At 57.2% G+C, this 24,411-nt stretch overlaps 2 protein-coding genes across 2 annotated transcripts; one reads left to right on the forward strand and one right to left on the reverse strand.

The window, feature by feature from the left end:
• Positions 1-430: 430 nt before the first annotated feature.
• Positions 431-4,576, reverse strand: PDYN (prodynorphin; the record flags this gene model as incomplete). The annotated part of the gene is made up of 3 exons (XM_082292988.1): positions 431-997; positions 1,248-1,395; positions 4,188-4,576. The coding sequence occupies 3 exons, from the start codon at positions 4,574-4,576 to the stop codon at positions 431-433; spliced, it is 1,104 nt and encodes a 367-aa protein (XP_082149114.1).
• Positions 4,577-8,177: 3,601 nt separating this feature from the next.
• STK35 (serine/threonine kinase 35) lies at positions 8,178-22,195 on the forward strand (the record flags this gene model as incomplete). The annotated part of the gene is made up of 4 exons (XM_082292989.1): positions 8,178-8,260; positions 9,139-9,752; positions 15,144-15,891; positions 22,074-22,195. The coding sequence occupies 3 exons, from the start codon at positions 8,178-8,180 to the stop codon at positions 15,854-15,856; spliced, it is 1,410 nt and encodes a 469-aa protein (XP_082149115.1). The 3' UTR covers positions 15,857-15,891; positions 22,074-22,195.
• Positions 22,196-24,411: the final 2,216 nt, after the last annotated feature.

A 24,411-nucleotide genomic window follows, 5' to 3' on the forward strand; every position in this document is an offset into this window, starting at 1 on the left:
GCTGTGGTTCTGCCAGCCACCTCTGCCCATGGCCACGGCAGCTGCTTCCCTGATCCTGCCCTGGCTCATCCTGCTGCTCAGAGGCCACTGCCTCGGCCATCATCAGTCTGTGATGGTTTCCAGACCGTGCTGTGCTCCAGCAGCCACGGGAGGATGGAGGATACGTGTGCCCAGCAAGATGCCCCCGGGAGTCCTGGGCTGGGTCACAGCCACACCGCCAGCAGCTGGAGGAGTGGCACTGTCCCTTCCATGCACAGGATGGGCAAGTGAACCAGAGAGGGACAACTGGGGATGGGACCCGTGGTCCCCTGGGGGAATGAGGCAGGGGTGACACCAGCCACACCAGGCTAGGCAGGGGACAGGGCTGGGGTGGGTGGCACAGTCAGGGTGGCAACGTGGGGACCGTGGTCCTGCCATCCCATGCCTGGCTCTATAGGTCCGAGACCTCCTCTGAGTAGACGCTGGGGTCCTCGTCCGACCGCGTGATCACCTTGAACTGACGCCGCAGGAAGCCCCCGTAGCGCTTCTGATTGTCCCACTTGAGTTTGGGCCGGATGCGGCGCAGGAAGCCCCCGTAGCGCTTGTGCAGCTGCGCCAGCTCCTGCCCCTCGGCCCCGGCACCCGTGGGCTCTTCATCCCCATCACCTGCCGGCCCCGGGTAGTCCTCAGGGGCCGCTCGCTCCCCCGGCTTGCGGCTGAAGCCCCCGAACTTCTTGCTGAGGCCGCCCTTGCTGTGAGCATTCTCGCGGAGCAGGGACAGCAGCTTCCCCTTGGACATCATCTTCATGAAGCCTCCATAGCGCTTGGCCGGTGCCAGTGGCAGCTCCGCAGGGCCCAGATCCTGCTCTGGCTCCGCCTCATTCTCCTCTGCCTCTTGTGGGGACGGGTCTGTCCCTTCAGCCAGGGCCACCAGCGGGGCCAGGAGCGCCAGCGCCTTCCTGCACATCTCCCACTGAGGGCCGGGTGACAAGAAGCCCTGGCATTCCCACAGGCACATCTGCAAGACAGCGGCCACAGCGGCCCCAGGTGCTCGGGGTGACCCCCTGCCTTCCTCCCACCCCACCCTGGGCGTGTTCCCACCCCAAGCCCAGGGGTCCGCGCCCTCTTGGCTCGGTGTGGAGCCGAAGTTTGCACCCTGGGGTGCCCATGACCACCACACCAGGTGCCACCCAGCTCTGCCACCCTGCACCCGTGACACTCCACTGCTGTGGCTCCCTGGCTCATACCCGTGTGGTGCTGGCACTCACCAGGGGCTGAACGCTGCTCTCGGTGCCACGGGTCTGGGCTGTGCAGAGGGAACACTGGGTGACACAGTCGGCAGATGCCACCGCACACAGGGACAGGCAGAGTGCCAGCGCTAGTGCCTCCCGTGCCATCTCACTCCACAGACACTGCCTGGAGGGGGGAAGACAGCACAGAGCCTGTCACCATCCCTGTGCCAGCTCTGAGGGCCCATCACCACTCCACAGGCACTGGGCACCTACCACGTCCACCTGTGAGCTGCTCCTGGGGACATACACAGGGACCTGTGCCTGTGTCCATTCCCATGTGACTCACCTCCGGCTGCTGCTCCCGGCAAGGACACCACAAGATGTGACCCCTTACCCTGGCTGCAGCCTGGTCCTTGGCACAAGCCCTGAGCCATAGCCAGTCCCTGGGGGCCACCAAGTCACTGTGGGCAGGACCACCATCGCATCCATCTCACCTCATCCCGATTCCATCCCATCTATCCTCTCCATCTCTCTTAAAAAGAAAGTCCCTTTTTTCCCCAGCGTTGGGTTTCTCTGTGATTGCCACGTCTGCATGGCACAGGTGGATGAATGACCAGCTCTTCCCCATGGCCTTGGGGAAAAGAACCACAGCAAACAGAGCTGTAGTGGGAAGTGGATGGGGTGGTGCCATGGACCAGTGTGGACTCACCCCAGGCTGCTGTACCCCACACCAGTGCAGCCTTCTCTCCCCTCCCTCCCACCCACCAAGTCTGCATCAGGAGAAAGGGGAAAAAAGAAGGATTTCGGGTTCAAGCCTACCTGCAAACCACGTTCGCTGTCCTCCAGCCGTTTGGGAGCCGTGACAGAGCCTCTGGCCTCTGTGGACGAGGACACCGTGCTCAGCTGGGAGAGGGGCTCTGTGGGTGGCAATGCTAAACCTGACCCTGGGTGAGGCTGGAGGGGCCAGTGCCAACCCCAGCTGCAGTGCCACAGGATGACGGTGCCACCGGGGCCATGACAGTCCCGGAGTAAGAGCCAGCCCCAAAGGGGTGCACAGGCTGCAAGCCCCTGCCTGCCTCCCTTGCTGCTTTTATCTAGGGTGGAAGGCATGACCCAGAGGGATCTGTTACACATTAATGACGCATATTAGAGACTATTGTGTTCTCCAGCAGTAGCTGCTAATGTACTGTAATTGGTACTGATGAAGAAATGTTAATGCCACAGTATTAATTCATGCTAGATTAAAATTTAATTTGAATTATCTGCACCATCATCTGTCGAGCTGTCTGCATTCCTCGGCTGCACGGCCACCAGCTCCGTGCATCACCGCAGTGCCCTCGTAGCACAGCAGGGAACAGGGTGGCAACTACCCAGGATGGCAGGGGCATGGTGGGACCTCAGCCAGCCCTCACCACTGAGACACGGGGACAGATTCTTATTGCCTCAGGGCCACCGAGACAGCACGGAGCAGTGAGGACACGCCAGCTGCACAGGTAGGTGCCAGCTGCAGCACTAGGGGGAATGAAGATCTCAAAAAGAGCTGATGACTGCTTCCCAGGAGCATTTTCCTCCCTTTCCCCACCCGCTTCCCCTCCCTTGCTCCTCTGCTGCCGGTATCCCCGTGGGTGCCGCCAGAGCAGCGTGCAGGGATGGCACCGGGAATGTTCCCATGGTGGGAACAAGCTGCCGGTTTGTCTGACACTGCACAGTTCAGACCTCTGGCATTCTGGACACAGTGTGTCCCATCCCTGTCACCCTACTGCAGACGGAGGATTTCATGGCACTCGGGGGAGCTGCAGTTCTCCAGGCACAGCCTGGCCAAGGACACCCTGGGACACCCCACTGCAAACGGACCGTGTCCAGGTGGTGCCACAAATGTCCCGGCAGTGCTCTGCCTGCTCCTGAGGCTGGGATAAAGAGGACTGGCAAAACGGGAGCAGGGAAAGGGGAAGAAAACAAAGGGCTTTGGACAAAAAAGGAAAGAAGCAGCAGGGAGGAAAAAGCAGAAAGAACACAAAGGGAGGAAGAAGAAAAGCAGAGTTCGAGCTCAATCCTGTGTTACCTGGAGGAGCCCAAGGCTCCGGAGCCATCCCTCCTGCAGGAGCACCTTGCAAGGATCGTGGCAGGGTCTGGAATGCCAGCATTGAGTTCCAGCCTCTGTGGCTACTCCCAGCACATTCCACCTGTGCCAGGTACATGCCGGTGTCCCCTCCTCCCCTGTCCCACTTCCACTCGAGTCTTCAAAGACCAGGCTTTGCTTTGGAAAACCCCCAAGCCACATTCATGCACCCCAGGGGCCAATTACAGACCTGGTGACCCAAGGAGGGATGAGGAATCAGGACTGTGTGTCTCTGCCGGAGAGCAGAGACTGACCCCATCTTTATTAACCTGCAATTATACTTAACGAAGGACAGGAACAGCTCTCCCAGATTGTGCACATCTCTCCTCCCTCAGAGGTCCAACTCTGCAGGTTCGGATCCTGCATGTATTTCTGGTGGAGAAGAACAATCAACCTTCCAGCAGCACCTTTCCTCACCTCTAAAAATTTCCTGGAAACACCATCAGGATAAGGCTTCTCAAAAAAGTCAGTAACTTTTGGAATAGAATCGCTCAAAACTCAGCACTGCAGCCACCACTGCTGCTTGTGCCAAGAAGGGGGAGAGAGAACCCCCCCATCCTCTCTCCCCCTCCAAGCCCTGGGTGATCCTGCTGTCAGGATGGCAGGCATGGCATCAGCACGGAAATGAACCCCAGCAGAGTTCTGGACAGCTGTTCATGGGCTCTGAAACTGCTCAAGGGATGAGAGGGACCTGCAGCCAGGTGGAAGCCCCCCAAAATAACACAAGTCCAACCACGAGCCACTCTCAGCACTGCGGCTCAGATGGTGTTTTTAAACTGTCACTTTTTGGGGAGCAAGAGAGATCCCCTGACTGTTCCCACGCAATGGAAGGGGGATGACAACCCCGGCAGCCCTACCTGCCGCTGCTCCCTGTCCTGCCGAGCACCCGCTTCGCCAAGTCAGGACGGGTCGTGGCTGATGGGTGTCCCTCCACGGGCGTCAGGCTGCGCCAATCATCGGTGGCAAGGCCACACTGGCGGGTGGTCCCACGGTGATGCCCTGGTTGTCCACCGGACTCGCCGCCGGCTGCCTTCCACCCCGCTTTTATGGCCACGGAGTCTCCTCCTGCGGCGGGGCCCGGCTGTTCGCGGCGGCAGAGCCAATCGGGGCGAGGGAAGCTGTGAATAATCAGCCCCGCAGCATCCCCGCCACCTCCTGAGCAGGCTCGCCCGCACCGCCGAGGCCTCCCCTCAGCCCCCCGGCTGCCCCGGGGACCGGGATGCACATCCCACCGCTGCGGCTGCATCACTCGGAGACTTCCGTCGTGCTCAGCCTCGGTCCTCGGGGCCGAAACGCGTGCCCCAAACAAGGAAGGTGGCAGGGGACTGGGATGGGGTCTGTCTGCATTCCCACATAGCCGCGTCCCAGAGGGGTTTGGCTGCTGGGGGTGTGCGTCCCCTGGACACCAAATTCAAACCCTGCCCAAGGAGGATGGGGGGTGGGGAGGGCGAAAGGTGAAGCCCTGACCTTCTCCCACCCTGCTCCCCAGGTTGGGGAGAAGCTCCGTCCTCGTGGACATGCTGGGGAGAGACGTGAGCCCATCCAAAGCTGCTGGGAAGGGAGAGAGGGTCTTCATGCCCCGGGAAAGGGATGTCCCAACCCACCCAGCCTGGCTGCTGTCAGGTGAACAAGCCTTTGAATAGAAACCCCCCAACCTCTGCAACGCCAGGGCTCAGACCCACGGGGCTTCCCCCCAGCCCCATGTCCCCCTGAACCCCCTTCTCAGGAGGATAAACACAGAGATGAGCCAAAGGGGCAGGGGGAGCTGGGTGGGGGGGAAAAGACATCCCCACTTTCCCAACTCAGCCCTGATTCCTGTTCTCACACATTCCCAAGTCTGATTTGGGGTTAAAGGAGAACAGCACTGGGGCAATGACAGGCAATCCCCGAGCCCCTGCACCACTGTCCCACTGCACCATGTCACAACAGACGTGTGGAATGGGGGTCTGAGGCGCAGACCCCACAGGATACCCTGCCCTGGTCCCCACACCCCTGTGGGTGCAGACACATTCCCTGCATCGCTGGCAGCGCAGCCAGTCCTCTTGCCTTGAAGATGGAGCTATTTTTATCGGAGCTCAAGAGGGATGTTTCCCAGCAACCTGCCGTTCTCCCAGCTCGAACACGAGCTGCTGGACCTGGTGCCCCCTTGCTCAGCCCTCCTCAGCACTGGCGAGGGAAGTGGGGGCCATCAACACGGCTGGAACCCTCTGCTGGGCACCCAGCAGCCACGGCAGCCTGTGACTGTGGTTCTCCATCAGGGCTAGCTCCATTGGCATCCACCTGTTCCCTGAAAAGCAGGCAGGACCCCACGGGTTTTGTTCGGAGGTGGATTTTAACTCATCCAGGCTGGGACTGCGCCACCATGGAGGGACCAAGGGAGCAGGGCATGGGGTGGGGGTCAAGGGCAGAGCATCCTGCATCCCCCTCAGGGCCAACGGAGGAACCCATCCCTGGTGCTGCAGCGAGGGAGGATGGAGCTCAGGCCCTGCAGGGGCAGAGGGCCGCCACGGCCCCGCCTCGCTGTGTCGGGGTGTGTTGGGCTGTGCAGGCACAGAACAAAGCTGAGAAGAACAAAGTGCAGCTGCAAACGACCACAACACCCTGGGCGAGGGGCTGTGGGCGGCCCTCAGGCAGTTTAACCCTTGCTGCTGGGATTGATGGCCGTGAGGGCACCACAGACACGGTGGGGTGGAGCGTTTCTACACCAAACGCATCATTTTTATAAGAATATGTATATATGTGTATATGTATATACGTATATATGTATATACGTATGTATGTATATACGTATATATGCATATATATATATGTATATTTGCACCCAGCAGCCTGGGGTGCAGCCGCCTCCCTGCACAGGGTAATTGCACACGAGGGAGATGTGTTAGAGATGGAGCAAACCCCAAGGACACAGAAGGAAATGTCGTTTGGAATAAGGTTCCTTCCCTTTGCTCCGGCTGGGAGGTCGAGTTACTCCTGTCCCCAGAGCAAAGTGACACAGATCTACTGAGCTGGGTAAGAGGGTCCTCCATGGGTTCAGGGTGTGGAGGGTGACAGGGTCCCCCGGGAGAGGAGCTGGGAGCCAACCCACCCACCAGAAACTCAACTTAATATTCATCTGTCTCTTCCTAATGGGAAAGTGTCTCTGAGTCACACTGACATTTCCCTGGGACAATGGTAATTAAGTACCTGGGTAAGTGAAATCTGCGGTAATAGAAAAGTTAACTTTTCCTAACTACATGAGTGAAAGGCGCGTTCGGCGAGGAGGGGGCCGAGCGTGCCAGGCACCCGCGGAAAGCAGGTGGGAGTTAATGTCAGCTCACGTCACACGGCGCTGCCACTCTGCCCCTGCGCCCCCAGGCCCCCCCACCGAAGGACTCTTCCCCCAGACCAGACAGGGCTCCCCATCCCGGGATGGGGTAAATTGTCCCTGCAGGTGGGACAAGCTCTGCCAGCCGCCGGGGCTGTCCCCAGGCAGAGGGACCGCGACCCAGAGCTGCCGGCGGGAGCATCCCCGGGAAGGCAGTAGTCGCTGTGCTGTGGATCCTCCAGCACCGATAGCTTCATCCCATTCAGGGACAGGGCTTTTCCAGAAACTCCCAAAACGTTTGCACTCCTGCCTGGCCATGCCGTAGGCAGGAGAGGGAGGTGTTCAGATGCATTTTGTGGGACGTGGGGAGAAACGCCGGGTGGGCGGTGCCCGGGGTTTTGCTCCAAACCGCCCGCGGGAGCTGTGCAGCCTCCGATGGAGCGTGACTGCACCGGAGCGAACCGCCGGCGATCGCATCGGCCAAGGGAGCACCGGAGCAGGGGACGGTCAGCGCTGCCCAGGCGGGCGCACGGTGACCTCCCTGCATGGGCAGGAGGCACAAGTGCCACTCGACGGCAGTACAAGAAGCGGCGCTCTCGTAAACACACGAGTCACGCCGCTGCCACCGTCCCCGCCGCTCCAGCCTGCCGAGCGGCACCGGGGGCACGGGGCCGTGGCACGGCCCCCGCAGCACCCCCGGGAGGCGAAGTGGCTCCATTTAAAAACAAATAGAGGTCAAACCACTTGCAGGAGCTGCAGCCGGCGCGGTGACACCGCGGGGCAACCCCGCATTGGAGCCGCCCCCGGTGGCTCCGGGGGTCGCCGTCCCTTCCCCGGGGGCACCAGCGTGACGCAGCCGGGAGCTGCTGGGGCTGCATGATAGCAGCGGCACATGGCTCAGCAGCAGGTCAAGAAATCAGGGAATTTTGAGAGCTCCTCCGTGAACCGGCTCTGCAGACGCTGTCTCTGACCGGCCGCAGTGTCCGCTGTCAACGGCACCGCGCGGGGGGCAGGAAAACGAGGGAGAGGCGGCTGGAAAAGTACATTTTGCGGGGTTGGGTCCCCATTCCCTCCCCAAATCCACGGGGAGCGAGACGGCGACGTGCAAAGCCCCGAGCCCGGGGGGCTGTCAGCCACCAGCAGCGCCAGGAGCAGGGTGAGACCCCCGCGCAGCCCGGAGTGGACGGATACTCGTGAAGCCTCCGGCCAGGAAGGTGAAGAGCAATTTGCGGACACTGCGTGGGACAGGGACCTCTGTGGTCCACCCCACCTGCTCGCAGGAGAAATCCCACCAAACCAGCTCCACGGGGAACCAAAACCCAATCCCGCCGGGCCATCCCGGGGGGAAGCACGGCAGCCCCGCGTTCTTCCCCCGGCCCTCGCCGCCCCTCGGGGTCCCGGCGTAGGGCGGTCGCCGCGTTCCGCTCTTGGTAACCAGTGCGCGTCCCACCACACGGACACCCGGTGGGTGCCGCGCCGCTCCACACCAGCCTGGGGTGCCCCGAAAACTCTCGGTGCCTGCCCGCAGGGCAGTGGGGCGATGCCTCTCGGGATCGCGGCCAATTTCCCGGGGAACTTCCAGCTGCTGATCCCCGGGAGCGGGGTCGGACCGTCACTGTCGGGGTGAGCGCGGCGCCCGGGAGGGACCCCCGAACGTTGCCGAAGCTGTAAAACCGCCCCCGAACCGCGCGTCCGCCCTTTCCCGGTGCGGCTGCACAGCACCGGTGCGCCGAACATTCGGCACCGCGAGGCTACCGCTGGCGCAACGGGTCCCGGGGATTTATTGAGTCCCGGGGCACCACCCCCTCCCCGGGGAATCACGTCCCTGACGGCACAACCTCCCCGCCGGGTCATCACCTCCACCCTGTGCACCGCCCCCCTCCCCGGTGCACCGAGCTACTGCCGGCGCACCGTGTCCCGGAGCATCGCTCCCCCGGCGGCATCACACGCAGCCCTCCCCGCTGCACCGGATCCCTTGCACCGCACGGCTACCGCTGGTGCCCCGCTCCCCCGAACCCCCCCCCCCCCCGGGGCATCCCGCCCTCCCGGTGCACCGCCCGTCCCGGGGCGGTGGGTGGGGGCGGGTCACCCCCCGCCGTTACATAAGGGGTTACGTCAGGGCGCGCGGCCACGCTCTTATCCCACCGCCGCTGCCACCGCCGCTCCCCCACCCCGCCCATTCACACGCCACCACCGCGCCCGGCCCGGAGCCCCCGCCGGCGCTCCCCAGGTGAGCCCCGCGGGCCAGGCCCGAGCCCGCACCACCTCCCCCGGGCCGCAGCCGGGGGGAAGGGAGGGAGGGACGCGGGGGGGAACCCGCGGCGGACGCCGGGGCCCCCATGACCGGCCTGTTTACACCGGCGCGGCGCGTACCACCGTGGCGGGGGAGCGGGAGGGGCCTACTGCCGCGCTGAGCCCTGGCCGCGCTGAGCCGCGCTGGCGGCGCCGCGACCCGGTTACCGCGCCCGGGGCGGAAAATCCGGACCTCCCTTTCCAAGTAGGGGGCCGGCACCGGGGAGAGGCCGAGCCCCGTTGCGGCGGCCGCCTCCCCCCCTCGGCGCCGCGGTGGTTCGCCCCGCGCGGCCGCGATTGGCCGAGCGCTTAAAGGGGCCGGCAGCGCGCGCTTTTCCGCCCCGCGGCGCGGCGGCGGCATCGGCGCGTGCCCCCTCGCCCGCGCGGCGCTGCCCGGCACGCGGGGCGGGGGGGGCCATGGACGGCGGCCGCCGCGGGACACAAAGAACGGCGCGGCGGCGGCGGGCGACGCGGCGCGGGGCCATGGCGGCGGCGGTGGCGGGGCCGGGCATCGGCGGCGGCGGTGGCCCGCGGTACAGCCTGCTGGCCGAGATCGGCCGCGGCGCCTACGGCGTGGTGTACGAGGCGGTTTCGGGCCGCAGCGGCGCCCGGCTGGCGGTGAAGCGGATCCGCTGCGACGCTCCCGAGAACGTGGAGCTGGCTCTGGCCGAGTTCTGGGCCCTGACGAGCCTCCGGCGGCAGCACCCCAACGTGGTGCGGTTCGAGGAGTGCGTCCTGCAGCGGCACGGCCTGGGGCAGCGCATGAGCCACGGCAACAAGCGCAGCCAGCTCTACCTGCGCCTCGTCGAGACCTCCCTCAAAGGTACCGGCACCCCTGGGGCACCCCCGGCACGGCCCCAGCGCCCTCTTAGGGCACCTCCCGGGCTGTCCTCCCACGCCCAGGGCCTCCAGGGTCTCTGTCCCTGACACCCGTGTCACCCATTCCTACCCCTGAGCACCTGGATTTGCCACTTCCCCGCTGCCTCAGTGACCCCCACACCCATCCTCCTGCCCCACTCCCACGTTACACCCCTCTGACCAGGTGACCGCCGGGATGCCCCATGCAGGACGTCTTGGTGTTGTCTCCCTTCCCCATGGACACCCTTCCACAGTACCCGCACCTCAAGCACTGCTGCTGCCCTTGCTTGCTCCCCATCACCCTATTGCTCAAATCCCTCGTGGGCATTGTCTGTGCTCAAGAGCACCCAAAGCTCCCCCCAGCTCTCATAATGCCCTTCTCCCCACCTTGGCTCACTGCTTTTCCAGATTAACCACCCCTGGGGTCTCCCCACTGTGCAGGCATCACCCCTGCAGTCTTAGGGGCCCCTCTGGGGTATCTGCTCTAGGCTTGCTCCCATCACCCACCTCTGTCCTGTCCTGCAGGGCTCCCCACAGGGTCCCTCTGCTGCCCTTCTTTGCTGCCACCCACCCTGAACACACCTGGGGAATCCTTGTCCTGGACCCTGTGCCACCCCCTGTACTCTCCCTTTCCTGTATGCTGCTCCCAGGAAACCATTCCCTAAACCCCACCCATGTTTTACAGCAATGCCATGGGCTCCCTCCGTGTGCCCTGCAGTCCTGCCCCCAGTCCTTACAGGCCCTGTTGTTATCTCCAGGCTCAGACCCAGCCCTTGGGGGACATCCCTGTGTGCTGGACCCCTGGCCAGCACTGACCTCCTCCTCCCTTACACCTCAAATACTGAGGCTCTGTCTGCTATCCTGACCTGTGCCACAGCCCTCACACATCCCTCGGGAACCTTCACAGCCTGTGCCCCAGTTACACCAAGGGGACATCTCCCCCTCTCTGCCCGATGCGCTGTCCCATCTCTGAGCACCCCAAGGCTGCCCCCTGTTATGGCTCAGGCTCTCACAGCTTTAGGACTGTCCCCATGTTCCCCCATTGCTGTCTCTGTGGGAACAGCCCTGGAAGCACTAATACCTGTAGCCTGGGCTGATACCCCCATTTTCCCCTGGGGTCCCTCAGCATCATGGGGCTGTCAGGGGTCACCTTCTCCTGTCACAGCCAATGACTGTGATGGTGACATCTCCAAAATGCTCCCTCCCTCCCTTTGCTCCCTTCGCTGCTTGTCAGATGCAGCTTTGCCAATGTGCTGTGAAGATGTGGAAAAATACTGGAGCCCTGTGCCCCCTGTGCTCACCCCAATCCTTCCTTCCCCAAACTTGTGTGCTGGGATTCCTGTCAGCTCCTTGGGGAGCTCAGTCTCCCTGTGCCCCCCAGTATAGGCAGCCCCCAGGCCCCCTGCCACGCACAGAGCTCGTGCAAAGCTCCTGAGATCTGTCCTCTGAGCAAACCTGTGGCTCTGACCGTCCCTGCCTTGCCTGTCCCCTCTGTATCCCTGGTGGGAGGATATGTCCAGACCTGCCTGGCTCTCCCCATGCATCCCAGCTCCTGCTCTTCCTTCACACAACCACCCAAGGGAGGCTCCCTGAGAAGGGCAGTGTCCAAATTCCTGTACAGCCAGGGCACACAGCTCCCTGGGAGAGGAGCCAACTCTTCCCTTTGGGTGTGTGTCCAGCTGTAGCATGTGTGGGGGGTTCTGCCCCCCTCTGTCATGTTGCACACCCCGAGGAGAGGTGGCTTAGCTTGGGAAAGCTCTTGGGTAGCTGGAGGTGTCCCATCTCCAGGTGGAGAAGGAGACCCATAGATGCCCCATCCCTAGGTGGGGGTTGAGCCTCCTGAATTCCCAGCAATGGGAAGGGCTTTGCCTGCCCTGGTCCTACTGCAGCCCCTTAGAGGGGAGCCGAGCTGGACTCTGCATCCCCAGCCTGGAGCAGTTTGACTCCCCAAAACAAGCTGGAGCACATTCTCCCTTCCGTCTGCCTGGCTGCCCTCGGGGCTGTGTTGTGCCGGGCAGCCTGTGCTTGCTGCTTTCCCAAGCCTTGGGTCTGATAGACATAGATAAATATTTTCAAAGCAAAAGCTGGAGCTGGATGAGCCCCGCAGGTCTCCTGCTCTCCTTCCCTGGCGGCAGCAGCGCTGGAGCTGTGGCGGTGGCTGTGGAGCTGTGCTGCCGTGCCATTCTGCACGACCGCAGCTGGGCTATTTACAGGCCAGCACAGATGCTGTGCCAACGTGCTGGGGCTCAGGGCACAGTGAGGATTAATCCGAGACTTTCTGAATCAGGAGCACAACTGTCGGGATACCAGGTGGGGTTTGGTCTCAGCTACAGCGCGGAGCCTGAACGTTTATCATTTTAACGAGGTGTGGAGTAATTAAATTTAAGGGCAGGATGTGTAAAGGAAGGTGAAAGCTCGGCACTGAGCTGGAGGAGAGGCACATACCCGTGCAATGTGCTCGGAGCCCTGACACAGGAGCACCTCCAGGGCTTGTGCACATCACGTGCCCCTCTTGCTCCTAACCCACAGCACTGACAGCTGCCTTAAGTGAACAGGTATAAGGTGTGGCTTCCTGCTCCTCCCATGCTATCTGTGGCCACCAGCCTGCTACCAGCACTCAGCCTCACTCGTGGGCTGCCCTGGTGTCACCCATATGTGTTGCCATCATTCCAACCACCCAAAATTCCATGCTGCTAGCTCCCATCTCTCTGCTGCTGCCTCCTTGCACAGAGGGAGTCAGAGGTTACGTGTGGTGGTGGGCACTGGGATGCTGCTTCTGCTCTCATTAGATTTTTATTTTCCCTGTGAAGCTAAGCAAATTAGCATGCTGCTAATGAGCTCCCAGGATGGGGTGGGGGAGGTGTGTGTGTGCTGCTGGAAGGATGGAGTGTGAGTGTGTTCCATCCTGTGTTTGGGCAGGGAGCACATGGGGATGCTGGCTTGGTGATAGAGAACAGGTCCAACCTGTCATTGGCATCTCCTCAGCTCTTGACTGCTTGTCTTCAGTTTGCTAACATCTTATCTTTAGGGAGCATATTGCCAGCTCTTTATGTTTAAAGCTGTTTGTTTTGAAGGCAGGAAGATGATTTAACAACTAAAACACTTTCAGATTATAGAAAGAAAATGAGGAAATATTACTTTTGGTTAAGCCTCTACTTGCAACACTCCACCCAAAGTGAAGTGCCTGGTGCTCACAGCTACTGCTGGATCCCCATCATCTTTCCTGCTCTTGCTGAGGTTCTGGGGCTAGGTTTTAAATCAGAGCCTTCGTTATGCTGAAAACAAACCTTGACTTGTCGGAGCTAACAGTTCCTGGCTGCTGCTGAGCCAGTGTTTGAGCCACTTCCTCTGGGAAGGGGCTGCCAGCAGTGCTGTGTGGATGCTCCCACCTGGCTGTGTGTGAGGGATGTGGGGCTCTGCTGTGCTCCCTGTCATGGTTTGATTCCTGGCAGAGAAGAGCCAGACCCTTCAGCTCCCTGTGTTGGGGCTGTATGGCTGCAGAGGGGAGCAGGAAGGCTGAACCCTGTGTCCTGCTGTGATATCACTGGGGTTTAACAAATCAGAGTGGTGGCAGCTCTGTGAGCTGGGGCTGTCCTGGCTGTGCCAAGGTCTCTGCTCCCAGGACAAGCAGCCTCTCCTTAAGTTTCCATGCTGTCATGCCAAAGGTGGCTTGCACCAGAGAAGCTGCTTTTCCTGGTCAGCATTTTGGTCTCCAGAGCCAAGCTGTCCTGTGCTGCTCCCAGCTGGCCCTTGGGCTTTCATGCTGAGCCCCCTTCCAGCCAGATGAGACCTCCGAAGTGCACCCTGTACCCTGTGTATCTCCACCCTGTTCTTTCATCCCCCAGATCTAACCTTCAGACCTAACTTCAGCAAAAGATTGCCGAGGATAGGGAGGTGCAGCCAAATCCTTCTGTTGTGCAGATTTCCATTTCCATAACAGTAGCCATGGATACAGACTGTTTGTGCAAATAACCAATATTCCCACCCACACCGATTGCTGACCAGTGCAGGCCAGGGCTGGGTGTCCCTGGTAGTCCTTGGCTTTACCTGCTGCTGGAAGTTTTTTGCTTTCCCAGATGCTCTCTAGGGCTTTGCTCGAACAAAACCCAACTTTGTCAAATGGGTGGAGTTATTTCACTGCTTTCAAAACCACTTGAGTTTGGCTGTGGGACTTTTTAACTATGGCAGAGGTGAGTGGTGTCCTCCAGCTTCTCTCTTATGGTGCTTGAGGATTAAAAAAAAAATCAGTTTCTAGAGCAAAATGATGCTCTGGTGGTGTGTGCAGGCTCTGCCAATCACCTGGGTGCTCTCTGGAGGAGACTTGGGGTCTGACAGTGGGGTTTGCATTCCTGGCATCAGCTAACAGAATGGGTCTGTTGCCAATGCCCCCTGGGGCATCCTGGCAGCCCTGGGGAGCACCAGTGGCAGACATGGCCCCATTAGCTGATATGATGCTGTTGTGTTCTTCACATGTTTAATTGATGTGCAGGAGAGTCCTTCCCTAGGTAGGAGTTTTATGGAGTAAAGCCTAGATTTAATGGACCAGCCCTGACATGCTCTGAGTTTGAAGAGCTCAGTTTGATGTCTGGTGAAGGAAGAAGCTGTTTGGGGTGTAATACTGGGTAGTATGAGCAGTTATAAGTGTGGCTGAGATTACACTCAGCAAACATTGTTTGTGGCTTGGACCTCTAGTTTCCTCTCATTAAAGACTTGTTGGCACTTAATGAAAGCTGGATGAAGTGGCAGAGTTTTCCCAGCACAAATGCAATCCTTAAATGCACAAATTCCGTCTGGGAAGACCCAGTGGGCCATAGGGCTTGGACACTGGTGTGACCACTCTTGGCAAGACTGTGCTGGCACAGTTTTAAGGGCTGTGATTTACTCCCTGTGTGCGGTTCCAGTAAAGTGTATGGAATGAGCCAGCCTTTGCCTCTTGCAGCAGAGCTCAGATGGGAGAGGAAGCATTCACAGAACTGATTTTTCTCCTGTAGACTCACTGCTAATTGTGCTTTTAGCCTCTGCTGCTTTGGCTGTCAGAGCTTGGGGAGAATGGCCTGGTGGTAGGACTGAAGAAAATGTGTTCTCTGCACTTTGCTGGGAGGAGGTCCCTGAGCCGGTTCCCAGCAGTGATTTGGATAAACATAGTGCTGGTGTGTTGTGCTCAACAGGATCCCAAAGCACGTGAAGGCACAGCAGTGCCAGCATCACTGGTGCCTTGCAGTGCAATAGGTCCCAGTCACATTCCCAAAGCCTTTGCTATCCACATAAACCAGACCTGTTGTTCCTCACCCACCCTGGGTCAGTATGGACTTTGTAATGTGTCTGAAAAACCCACTCTTTTATCCCTTTTGGTCAGGTGAGAGGATCCTGGGCTATGCAGAGGAGCCTTGCTACCTGTGGTTCGTCATGGAGTTCTGCGAAGGGGGAGACCTCAACCAGTACGTGCTGTCCCGAAGGCCCGACCCAGCCACCAACAAGAGCTTCATGCTGCAGCTGACCAGTGCCATTGCCTTCCTGCACAAGAACCACATTGTCCACCGGGACCTGAAGCCTGACAACATCCTGATAACTGAGAAATCTGGCACCCCTGTGCTCAAGGTGGCCGACTTTGGGCTGAGCAAGGTCTGCGCTGGCCTGACTGCTCGGGGCAAGGAGGGTGGGCATGAAAACAAAAACGTGAATGTGAACAAGTACTGGCTGTCCTCAGCCTGTGGCTCTGATTTCTACATGGCACCCGAGGTCTGGGAGGGACACTACACTGCCAAGGCTGACATCTTTGCCCTCGGCATCATCATCTGGGCCATGATTGAGAGGATCACTTTCATTGATGCCGAGACCAAGAAGGAGCTGCTGGGGACTTACATCAAGCAGGGGACTGAGATCGTGCCCGTTGGGGAAGCGCTGCTAGAAAACCCAAAGATGGAGCTGCACATCCCTCAGAAACGCAGGACTTCCATGTCTGAGGGGATCAAGCAGCTCTTGAAAGACATGTTGGCTGCTAACCCGCAGGATCGACCTGATGCCTTTGAGCTTGAAACCAGAATGGACCAGGTTACATGTGCTGCTTAAATTCAGGGCAGGGCACTGCTGTGCTTTGCAGCTGGGTAAGTGATTCGCACTTTTTGTCTTATTTCTGTTGGCTGTACTGGCCCAATAGTGCACTTTGTAGTGACACAAAGGAGTCTTTTATTTTTCTAGAGCTATTTCTATAGTGACTCATCAGAGCACTGCTTCTGAGATTGTTTTCATCTATTCTACTGCAAAAATAAAGCAGAGGTGAGAAATAGAATTAGCAGCTGCACATCCTGTCACTGCCCGAGGGCCCAGTGGAGCTGGAAGGGTTGGGCAGGAGCCCTGCTCCTCAGAGGTCCTGGCTAGTGGCTGAGACAGGCTGGGGCACAGCAGAGAGAGACCTGCAAGCACTTGCTATAAGCTTTAGGGACATCTGTCTCTCTCAGGGGCAGGGAGGGATCGGCCAGTTCTGCCTCTCCTGCTGTGTGATATAATTTCCACGGTCTGTGCTGGGAGCAGCTCCCTGTCTAGCACCATCCCCCTCCCCTGTGACACTTGGAAAGGACACCTCAGGGCTCAGCTGGCTTAGTGAGCAGGCACCAAGTGGCACATCTGTCTTGGCACAAAACTCTTTGCTTTCACCTACAAGGCACGTGGGTCCATCTTGTGGCTCTGTTTCATTTCCCTATTAAAGGCAGGACTTCCCTTTGGTGTGAATGTCAGTGGCCCAAACCCAGGAGATGCTTTGGTCTCCAGCATCTGTGTTTGTAGACCTGTGTCTACTCAGGAAGGAAGCTTAAAAACAGCTCTGCTCAGACTGAGCTCAGCTCTGTCCAAGCAGAGTCCCCTCTCTTCTCCCCTGCTGCTAAACAGTCTCAAGCTCTGAGGTCCTGATTCTGAGGCCTGGGTGGTCACACATGGTCTGGAAGGACCCCCAGGGTGTGGGGTAGCTGGTGGTGTCACTAACCAGTGACATGGAAGGACTGGGAGGTGTTGCCTACACAGCAAAGCTGTCTGTAAACAGGAGCTGTTACTAGGGATTCTCCCAGCCAAGCATTTCAATGAAACTGAAGATTACCAGGGGTGAGGCTGACGTCTTTCCAGCCCACATCTTTTCTCAGCCTCCTGCAGAGCTGCCTGCCCATAACTGGTCCCAGGAGATCTCTGACAGCCTGCCTGTGTCAGGTGGTGGCATCACAGCTTGGGCCCCAGCCCTCACCTCGCCCTGAAACCACACAGAGCCAGCTGGACTGGAGCTGACCATGGATGTAAGAGGGCAGAGAGGGGGGAAACCATTTCCCTGGCCAGCTGATGGTTGTGTGCCTGGCCAACTCCGAGAGCAAGGCCCCAGCAGCAGGTGGTGGGGAAGGTGGTGGCATTTCGGCTGGTTTTGCTAAAACCCCTCATTGCTGCCACCTGAGGGTTCCTGAGCTTATGGAAAAGGATGTGGTGCCTGACTCCCCCTCTCTCTGTGTGCCCAGGTACACTCTGTGCTGTATGTAGAAAAATAGGGATATGGAAATGAAAAGAGCTATTGGGTTGGTCTTGTTCTTCTCTGTTGGTTTGTCCAAACTGGTCCACAGACCATCCCCTCTGCACTCTTTCAGGCACAAAATATTTAACACCCATCTCAAGTGTGAATAGCTGATTCGAGCACTGCTGCCTGAGGCTGGATACTGGTACCAGTGCAAGTGCGGGCTGGGATTAGGGTGGGGGTGTGAATCTGCGGAAATATGAGCCCTTAAGATGGGTGTGCTCCAGCCCCGGGAAAGAGCAACACCCGGCCTTGTGCCCCGGGGCGAGGTGCAGGGCTGGTGGGGATGTGGGAGCAGCTCTGCCGCACGTGGAGGGTCAGGCCGGGCTCTGCCATCTGCGCTGCCTCTGTGCTGACACGATGCTGCTGCGTTATGCAACCAGCCCCTGCCCTCGGGGGAAAATTCATCCTGCGCAGATCTGCGGAATAGTACATGAAGGGATAACAAACACCATGGGGACAGTCCTACCCCACGGCTGTTTGCTCAAACCCAGCTGCCTCCTGCAGCCCCCCCCACCCCACTCCATCCGTGAGTCTGCACTGATCGCTCCATCGTGACACAGCTGCAGTAGCCAGGGATGCTCTTACATAACCCAACCTGCCACATGGAGCGTGATCGCTTGGCCCAGATAGAGCCCAGCACCAGCCATATGTTCCCTGCAAACCCAGAGTATTCCTCTGCCTCACTCGTGGGACAGCCAGAATATTTGGTGGGTTTTGCTCTGTGGTTTTTGTGGTGTAGTTGTGCATTCACATCAGCCTTCTTCTGGATGCTGTTAAATGCAAATCTTAAATTGGAAACCTGCTTGAGAAGCTTAAAATGGGATTTAGAACAAGGCCTGAATTCTGCTCTCAGGTAATTTTAGTTGACCGAGAAACTCATGTAACCTCTTCCAACTTATTTGTGGCAATGGTGTGTAGCTTTGCTATGCTGGGTCATGCAGCAGGTTCTTCCCCAGGACAGTTCAGACCTGCTCAGCCTTGGGTTCATGTCATAACCTGGAAAACTGTAACCCTCCCTGACCCAGGGAATCGGATTTTTGCTTATTCTTTGCTATGCCACTGACCTCTTCAGATTTCGCTTCATGTCTCAGCAGCTTCGCCTTTAGTTCTGCCACGGATGCTGCATGCACCTGACAGCTTCATGCTCTGTTACTCTCCCAAAATGCAGATAGGAGATGTCAGTTCTCAGACAGGAAAGTGTTTTTGGCTTGGTTTATGCTGGACACTGAGGTGGAGATGACTCATTATCTCCTTGTGCTTCCCACTGTTGGTGGCCCTGGGGCAATAGTTCTAGCAGAGGTAGGCAGCATTTCCCTGGGAAAAACAAAGGTATTCTCTTTTTAATTTGAACGCTGCTTCCCTACCTTCTCCAAATGTTTACATAAAGCCAAGTTTATCTACAACTCCCTAGAGTTGTTGGCAAAAACTGCCTTTTGGGCAAAGAGGACAAAAGCCTTGCTAGTACAATTAGGGAGTGGCTGGGTTGTGCTGGGTATTTGCTGATGGGTCTCTTTGACTGTGTGATAGCCCAGCACTAACTGCACTGCACACTGGGGAGTATTTCACCCCTCCTTCCCGGTACTGGAAAGCTAGGACTACTCTCCTTTCCTGCAGTGTGAACATCTTTCTTTCTATGTCACCTTTGTAGTTGCCTTCCAGATTCCCTGGGGCTTGTGAGGGGCCTCCCTGAGATGCTGCTCCAGTGGGATCCTCTGATGGGGTGGGTTTGTGCAACCCCTTAGACAAGTTGCAGAGGCACAAGGGTACAGTGGCAGTTTCACCTTTTGCTGCTTACTGCAGTCACACAGCAGCCTTGGCCACAGAAACACAAGGGGGGTGAGTACAGCATCACCCACCACTGACAATTATGTGTTTAAGAAACTTTGTAGTTTTGATTCACACAGGACATCAAACCACAATGGTTGTGATCAGTGTAGAAGGCAGCTTGTTCTGGTAGATTGTATTCAATGATATTTTCACTGTGCATAAAACAGTTGGTCTGATTTTGGGTGGATGCTAAGATGAATGGCAAGAATCTGTGCAGGCTGCAGCATCTCAGGGGCTGTCATGAGCAGGAAGGTGTTCAATAGCTGTGGCCAGCCTGGTTCTCTCCAGCACTCCTCTGTCACTGGGTTTGATTATTCCAGTTTCAGCTGAAAGTGGCTGTTTGCATTTGCATTGTTCTGCTCTTTGCATTTCCAACATGCACCAGGAGCTGATGCTGAACAGGCTCATCTGCTCACCCTGCATGATGGTGTCTGTCCTGGCCAGAGCTCTCTGGTGCTGTGCCCAGCCACTCCCAGCACTGCTGATAAACTGCTGCCCTGTGGAATTTCGGAGCTGGAGGACAGACAGGGATCAGGGACACAGCAGCAGCTCTGAGAGCTGTCAGTGAACATGGGCTGCTGCATCATGTTAGATCTTGTCTGTTAGTATCACTCAGCTCAAGTTTTACTCACTGGCCAGTTAAAGGACAGCAATTTCATTCCTAAAACAATGTTGGTTTTGACTTTGGACTGGTTTTTGTGTGGTTTGTGGATCTTGGCATGGACAAAAGCCACAGGACAGTAAAAGCAGTGTCAGCTCCTCTTCTCAGCCATAACAGTGAATGCAGCATCACAGGGGCCACCCCACAGAGTGGTGATACCCTTCTGGGCAGTGTTGATTCTACCCGGGGCGAAATGAGGCCCTGCAGGTGACCTGGACCATGTCACCTCTTGCCAATTGTGTTAGTGTTTGCTCACTGTCACCCCTGCTTTGCCTTCTGGGGGAGGTCACTGCGGTTGGATTTAAGGATTCACCCAAGGAATGCATCACAAGTATAGGTACAGAGCACGAGGAAAGGCTCAGGAGATAAATCAGGCACTCAGCCCCCTTCCCTCGCACTCTGTGTTCCCACACAGGGGCAGATGACATGGTTAACACGAGGAGGTGATGGGTTATCTCTCCCTCCTCTGCACTGAGTCCTCTCTGCCCTGCAGACCCCTCTGTGTGACCCCCACATTGGTGTCATCTTGCGTGCTGGGTGAGGGCTCCACGGGCTGCTGGTTCACATCCTGCTGACGCCGAATGAACGTTCGAGCTGATTAAAGCTATAAGTGGCATCAGTGGAGGGATTAAAAGCTCCTGAACAAGCCCCTGCAACAATGTGCGTCAGTGGGGTGAGCTCTCTTGTCTCAGAGCAGTGAGCTCAGGGCTGCTCAAGCAAGCGCCTTCCCTGAAAATGCTCCTACTCCAGGGAAGCACAAACAGAAACACTGCCCTACTTGCTAACGAAGCTGCACAATAGGAGAAATCTTCCAGGAGAATCCTTGTGTGTTTGCCCTGACCCAATGTCTGTGTGCCTCTTGCCTCCTCAAACAGAAAGGCTTTATTCCAATGGCAGCCTGCAAAAGTGGCATCCCTTGGTTAACCTCTCCTGAAAAGGAGTGTGCCCACGACCCTGCCTTCTGCTCTGAGCAGCCTCGTCCTTTAGAAATGTGTTCCTCAGGCAGGGATTTCTTTAATGAGATTTCCTAGGACTAAGGGATTGGAGTAATTTGCTGGGCAGATGCATTTTTTCTGCAGCAGGTCTTTCCCACTGCTCCCTTGGTGTCTCTGCAGAGCCCCTCGCCCATCCCTGGGGGGGTTGGGACCTGCCCCTGCTGAATGGGGGAACTAAATCCACCCCCCACATTTTTTTTTCCATGTCACTGTCTGAGTTTAGAGCTCATAGACCACCCCTGCTGCTTCCCACCACAGCTGCTGCCCTTGGCTCTGCTGGTGCCTCCTTGAGTTTGGGACATCCTGAAGGATGTATTTTCAGTACAGAAGTGACATCACGTGTACACATACTGTTCTTCTGTTGTCCACAGGGAATCTTCTGGGTTGCACACAAATTGTGTGGAAAACACTGGTAGCTTATGTGCAGAGTTGAGCATTCCCATGTCCCTGAGCTTGGAGGATGGGAGGGTGTCAGGGCTGTGGATGAATGGGTGCAGCACCCTTGCTGCTACAGGGACCATGGAGGTTGTTGTGTGTTGAGACTTTGGCCTAAGCAGGGATTGATGCAGCAAATACCTGCCTGTTCTAAAATCCCTGGCACTGAGCATCCTTGTGGGCTGAGCTGTGAACCTATCCTGCTCTGCTTCCAGTTGCACCAACCTGGATTTTACCCACCTTTTGCAGAGCTGCTCGCGGTGTCTGAGCTGCTGCTGATGTAGGGGATGAGCAGTGCAGGGCAGCTCCAGGGTTGCAGCTTGTTCCACCTTTCCTGATAGAGAACAGGGAGCCGTCACTCACAGACACATCACATGGACTCTCAAGGCCAGGCTCTGCCGTGGGAGCACTTGTCCTTGTTCCAGCAGGACTGTCACTGCGAGGAGCTGTGTGGGATGGGGCTGTGTTGTGGGGAGGTGGTCAGCCCCAGCCAGCCTGTCCCAGCTCAGCTCCCGCCTGGGGCAGCTGCATACATGCTGTCCTTGGCAATGTGCTCTATGCACTGCTGTCTGAGTCCCTCTGGGAAAAAACTGACTCTAAACTGAGCCCAGTTCCTATCTGGATCGATAGCAAAAGCACTGGGCAGTAGAGAGATGTGGCAGCACTCGTTTTGGACAAACTGGGATCAGTGGGCAGGTGGCAGGAGTGGTGTCCTACACCCCTTCCATCCAGCAGCCAATGCCTGGAGTCATAATGTAGTAACTGGGGCAAACCACTGACAAACCTGACCTCTTTCTCCTCTCTTGTTTTCTCTTGCAGATTTATTTACCAGGGACCCATAATATCCATTATTTACGTGCAACAAGGAAGTCAAAGATAAGGGAAGATGATGATACAGAAGATCCCTGGTCTGCAGGATCTCTGGCAATGTGAAATCTTTGGGTGTTACTTTTTTGTGTTGGGAAGGGGTGTTGTGGGGGTGTGGGAGGGGGCTGGAGGGGCCTGTGGAAGAACACAAGCTGGCAGCTGTCACATTCATGAGACTTTGAAACAAGATCCAGAGAGCAGAGCTGCCCATGCCTGGCCCTCCCCATGTCTCCTGTGCTGCCATTTGATTTAGTAGATGTTTCTAGGGATGTGGTTCCATAAGGAAGTGGGAATCAGCAGCCTGATGGTGAGGTGTGCTGCCAGGCACCAGCTCCGAGTCCAGCTGGGCACAGTTTTGGGTTCAAAGCTTTTGATTTTGCCTAGGGAAAATGGGAGCTGAGTGGTGGCTAGGTTTGCCTCGGGAGTGCAGTGCTTTAGGAAAAACGAGTCTCTTGGACCACATGTTGCAAGCAGCTAAATAACCTCATAGCCAGGCAGCCCCTGAATAGGTGGTGCTGTCCAGGCTATGAGCAGCTGACATTAGGATAGAGTAGGATAAACAAGCTGGAAAGCCATTTGGCAAAGCAGGTCTTCCCAAGCTGGATTTCACTATCATCTTTGTTACTTTTTCTATACAGAGGGAACTGGGGAGCTGCTGAGTACATTTTCAGGTTGACATCATCTGAGTACAAGAGAAACAGAAAGCAGTCCACTTCTCTGATCCATTTAATGCCAAACTTCAGTCAATAGGAACAATGCTGGGGAGAGAAGGAGGTTTGGCCTTAATGGCTCATGGGCTGGATTCTATCCTCCCACAGGACACTTTTCCCTGCTAGCTAATGATCTCTAGGAAGCAAAAGGCAATGCTGCTGTTCAGGGTGGGTTACAGTACAGCACAGCTCAGGTCAGGAGATTGGAACCTCAGGCTGAGCAGTTTATACTCTATTTCCTTGCCTGTATTTGAAGCAAAACTCCTATTCTGGGGCTGCCCTGTGTTCATGATCTTTAGATTTTGCTCACTGTAAATGCAATGTAAAGCACCACCTCTTCTCCACCCTGCAGCTTCTGAACCACCTAAGATGTTTCTTAGCAGGTGAAATCACCCAGCAGTGGTTTGGGAAGTGGGCTGGTCTGACCCAGCATCACTCCTGAGCTGCTGGGGTGCTCAGTCTGGAGCTGGCCATGGCCATGGGCAGGAGAGGGTCCCCCTGGCCCCCTCATCCCTGGCTGTGGGAACTGGTCCTTGCCTGCACTTTCCTCTGCCATCACTGGAAGGTTCCTAACTGGCAGCACCTCCATGTATCTCCTCAGTGTACTTTGCTGACCTCACAGGAAGGAACGGAAATCGAGGAAGTTCAGGTGGGCTAAGGCAGAGCAGGGAAAGGATGGAGGGGCTTCTTTCTTCTCTTCCATCTTTTCCAGGACATAAAGCTAAAGCTGTGGCTGGAGGAAGGCCTGGTCCCTCTTAGGAGGACCAGAAGTCTCCAGACTGGCTGTCTGTGACTTGTGAAGGTTTGGACAGCACAAATGCAGCACCAAGCCCTTGTTCTCACACTGCTCTTGTGTTTGTCCCTAGGGATGCTTCTGTGTACTGCAGCTGGGTGGGATTCCTGCAGCTTCCTGTGCTACATCCCACGGGAAGGGGAGAGTGAGCCTTTTATCTCACAAGTGCAGTGTTACTGCCCTGATCACTGGACCATCCTTCCTCCACCTGGCAGAGCCTTTGCTCCTGACTGTTACAGCTGTTCTAACTGAACCCTGGCCTGAACAGGTGCAGTAAGAGGGCTTTGTCCTCCAAGCCTTGGCTTTCCCTGCTGGAATGGCATCTCAGCAGGCATAACTTTGCAGCTGAAGGGAGCTTCCTAGCAGGAGAAATACCAAGTCTGAAAGGCAGGAGGTGAAGCTGGAAGGCAGTGAGTAGGTTGCCTTGTTCCTCTCAGGACAGGAGTGAGTCCAGCAGGCCCTGAGAGGGTCAGCCCTCTTGGTCCACTGCTGTTTCAGGCCATCTTCAAACCACACGTCTCCACCTCAGCTTTTGCATTGCAGATGTGTTTTTCAACAGCTTGATGTTAGTGAGCTAGACCGTAGTGCCTTACTTAGGATTTAGCAAACACTTCCAAGGAGGAGTCCTAGGGCTGCTAGCCTTTGGCCAATGTGGATGTTTCCCTGATTAGTTTGTCCTTTTAAGAGCATTTCTCTCTGATATTGCTGCTGTGTTCAACTCCCCAGACTATACAGGAACCTGCTTTGTGTTTACAGCTCCCCACATCTCTCCTCCAGTTACTTTGGC

Source organism: Coloeus monedula (genome assembly GCF_965178545.1).
Source record: "Coloeus monedula genome assembly, chromosome: 17".
Taxonomy (NCBI): Eukaryota; Metazoa; Chordata; class Aves; order Passeriformes; family Corvidae; genus Coloeus; species Coloeus monedula.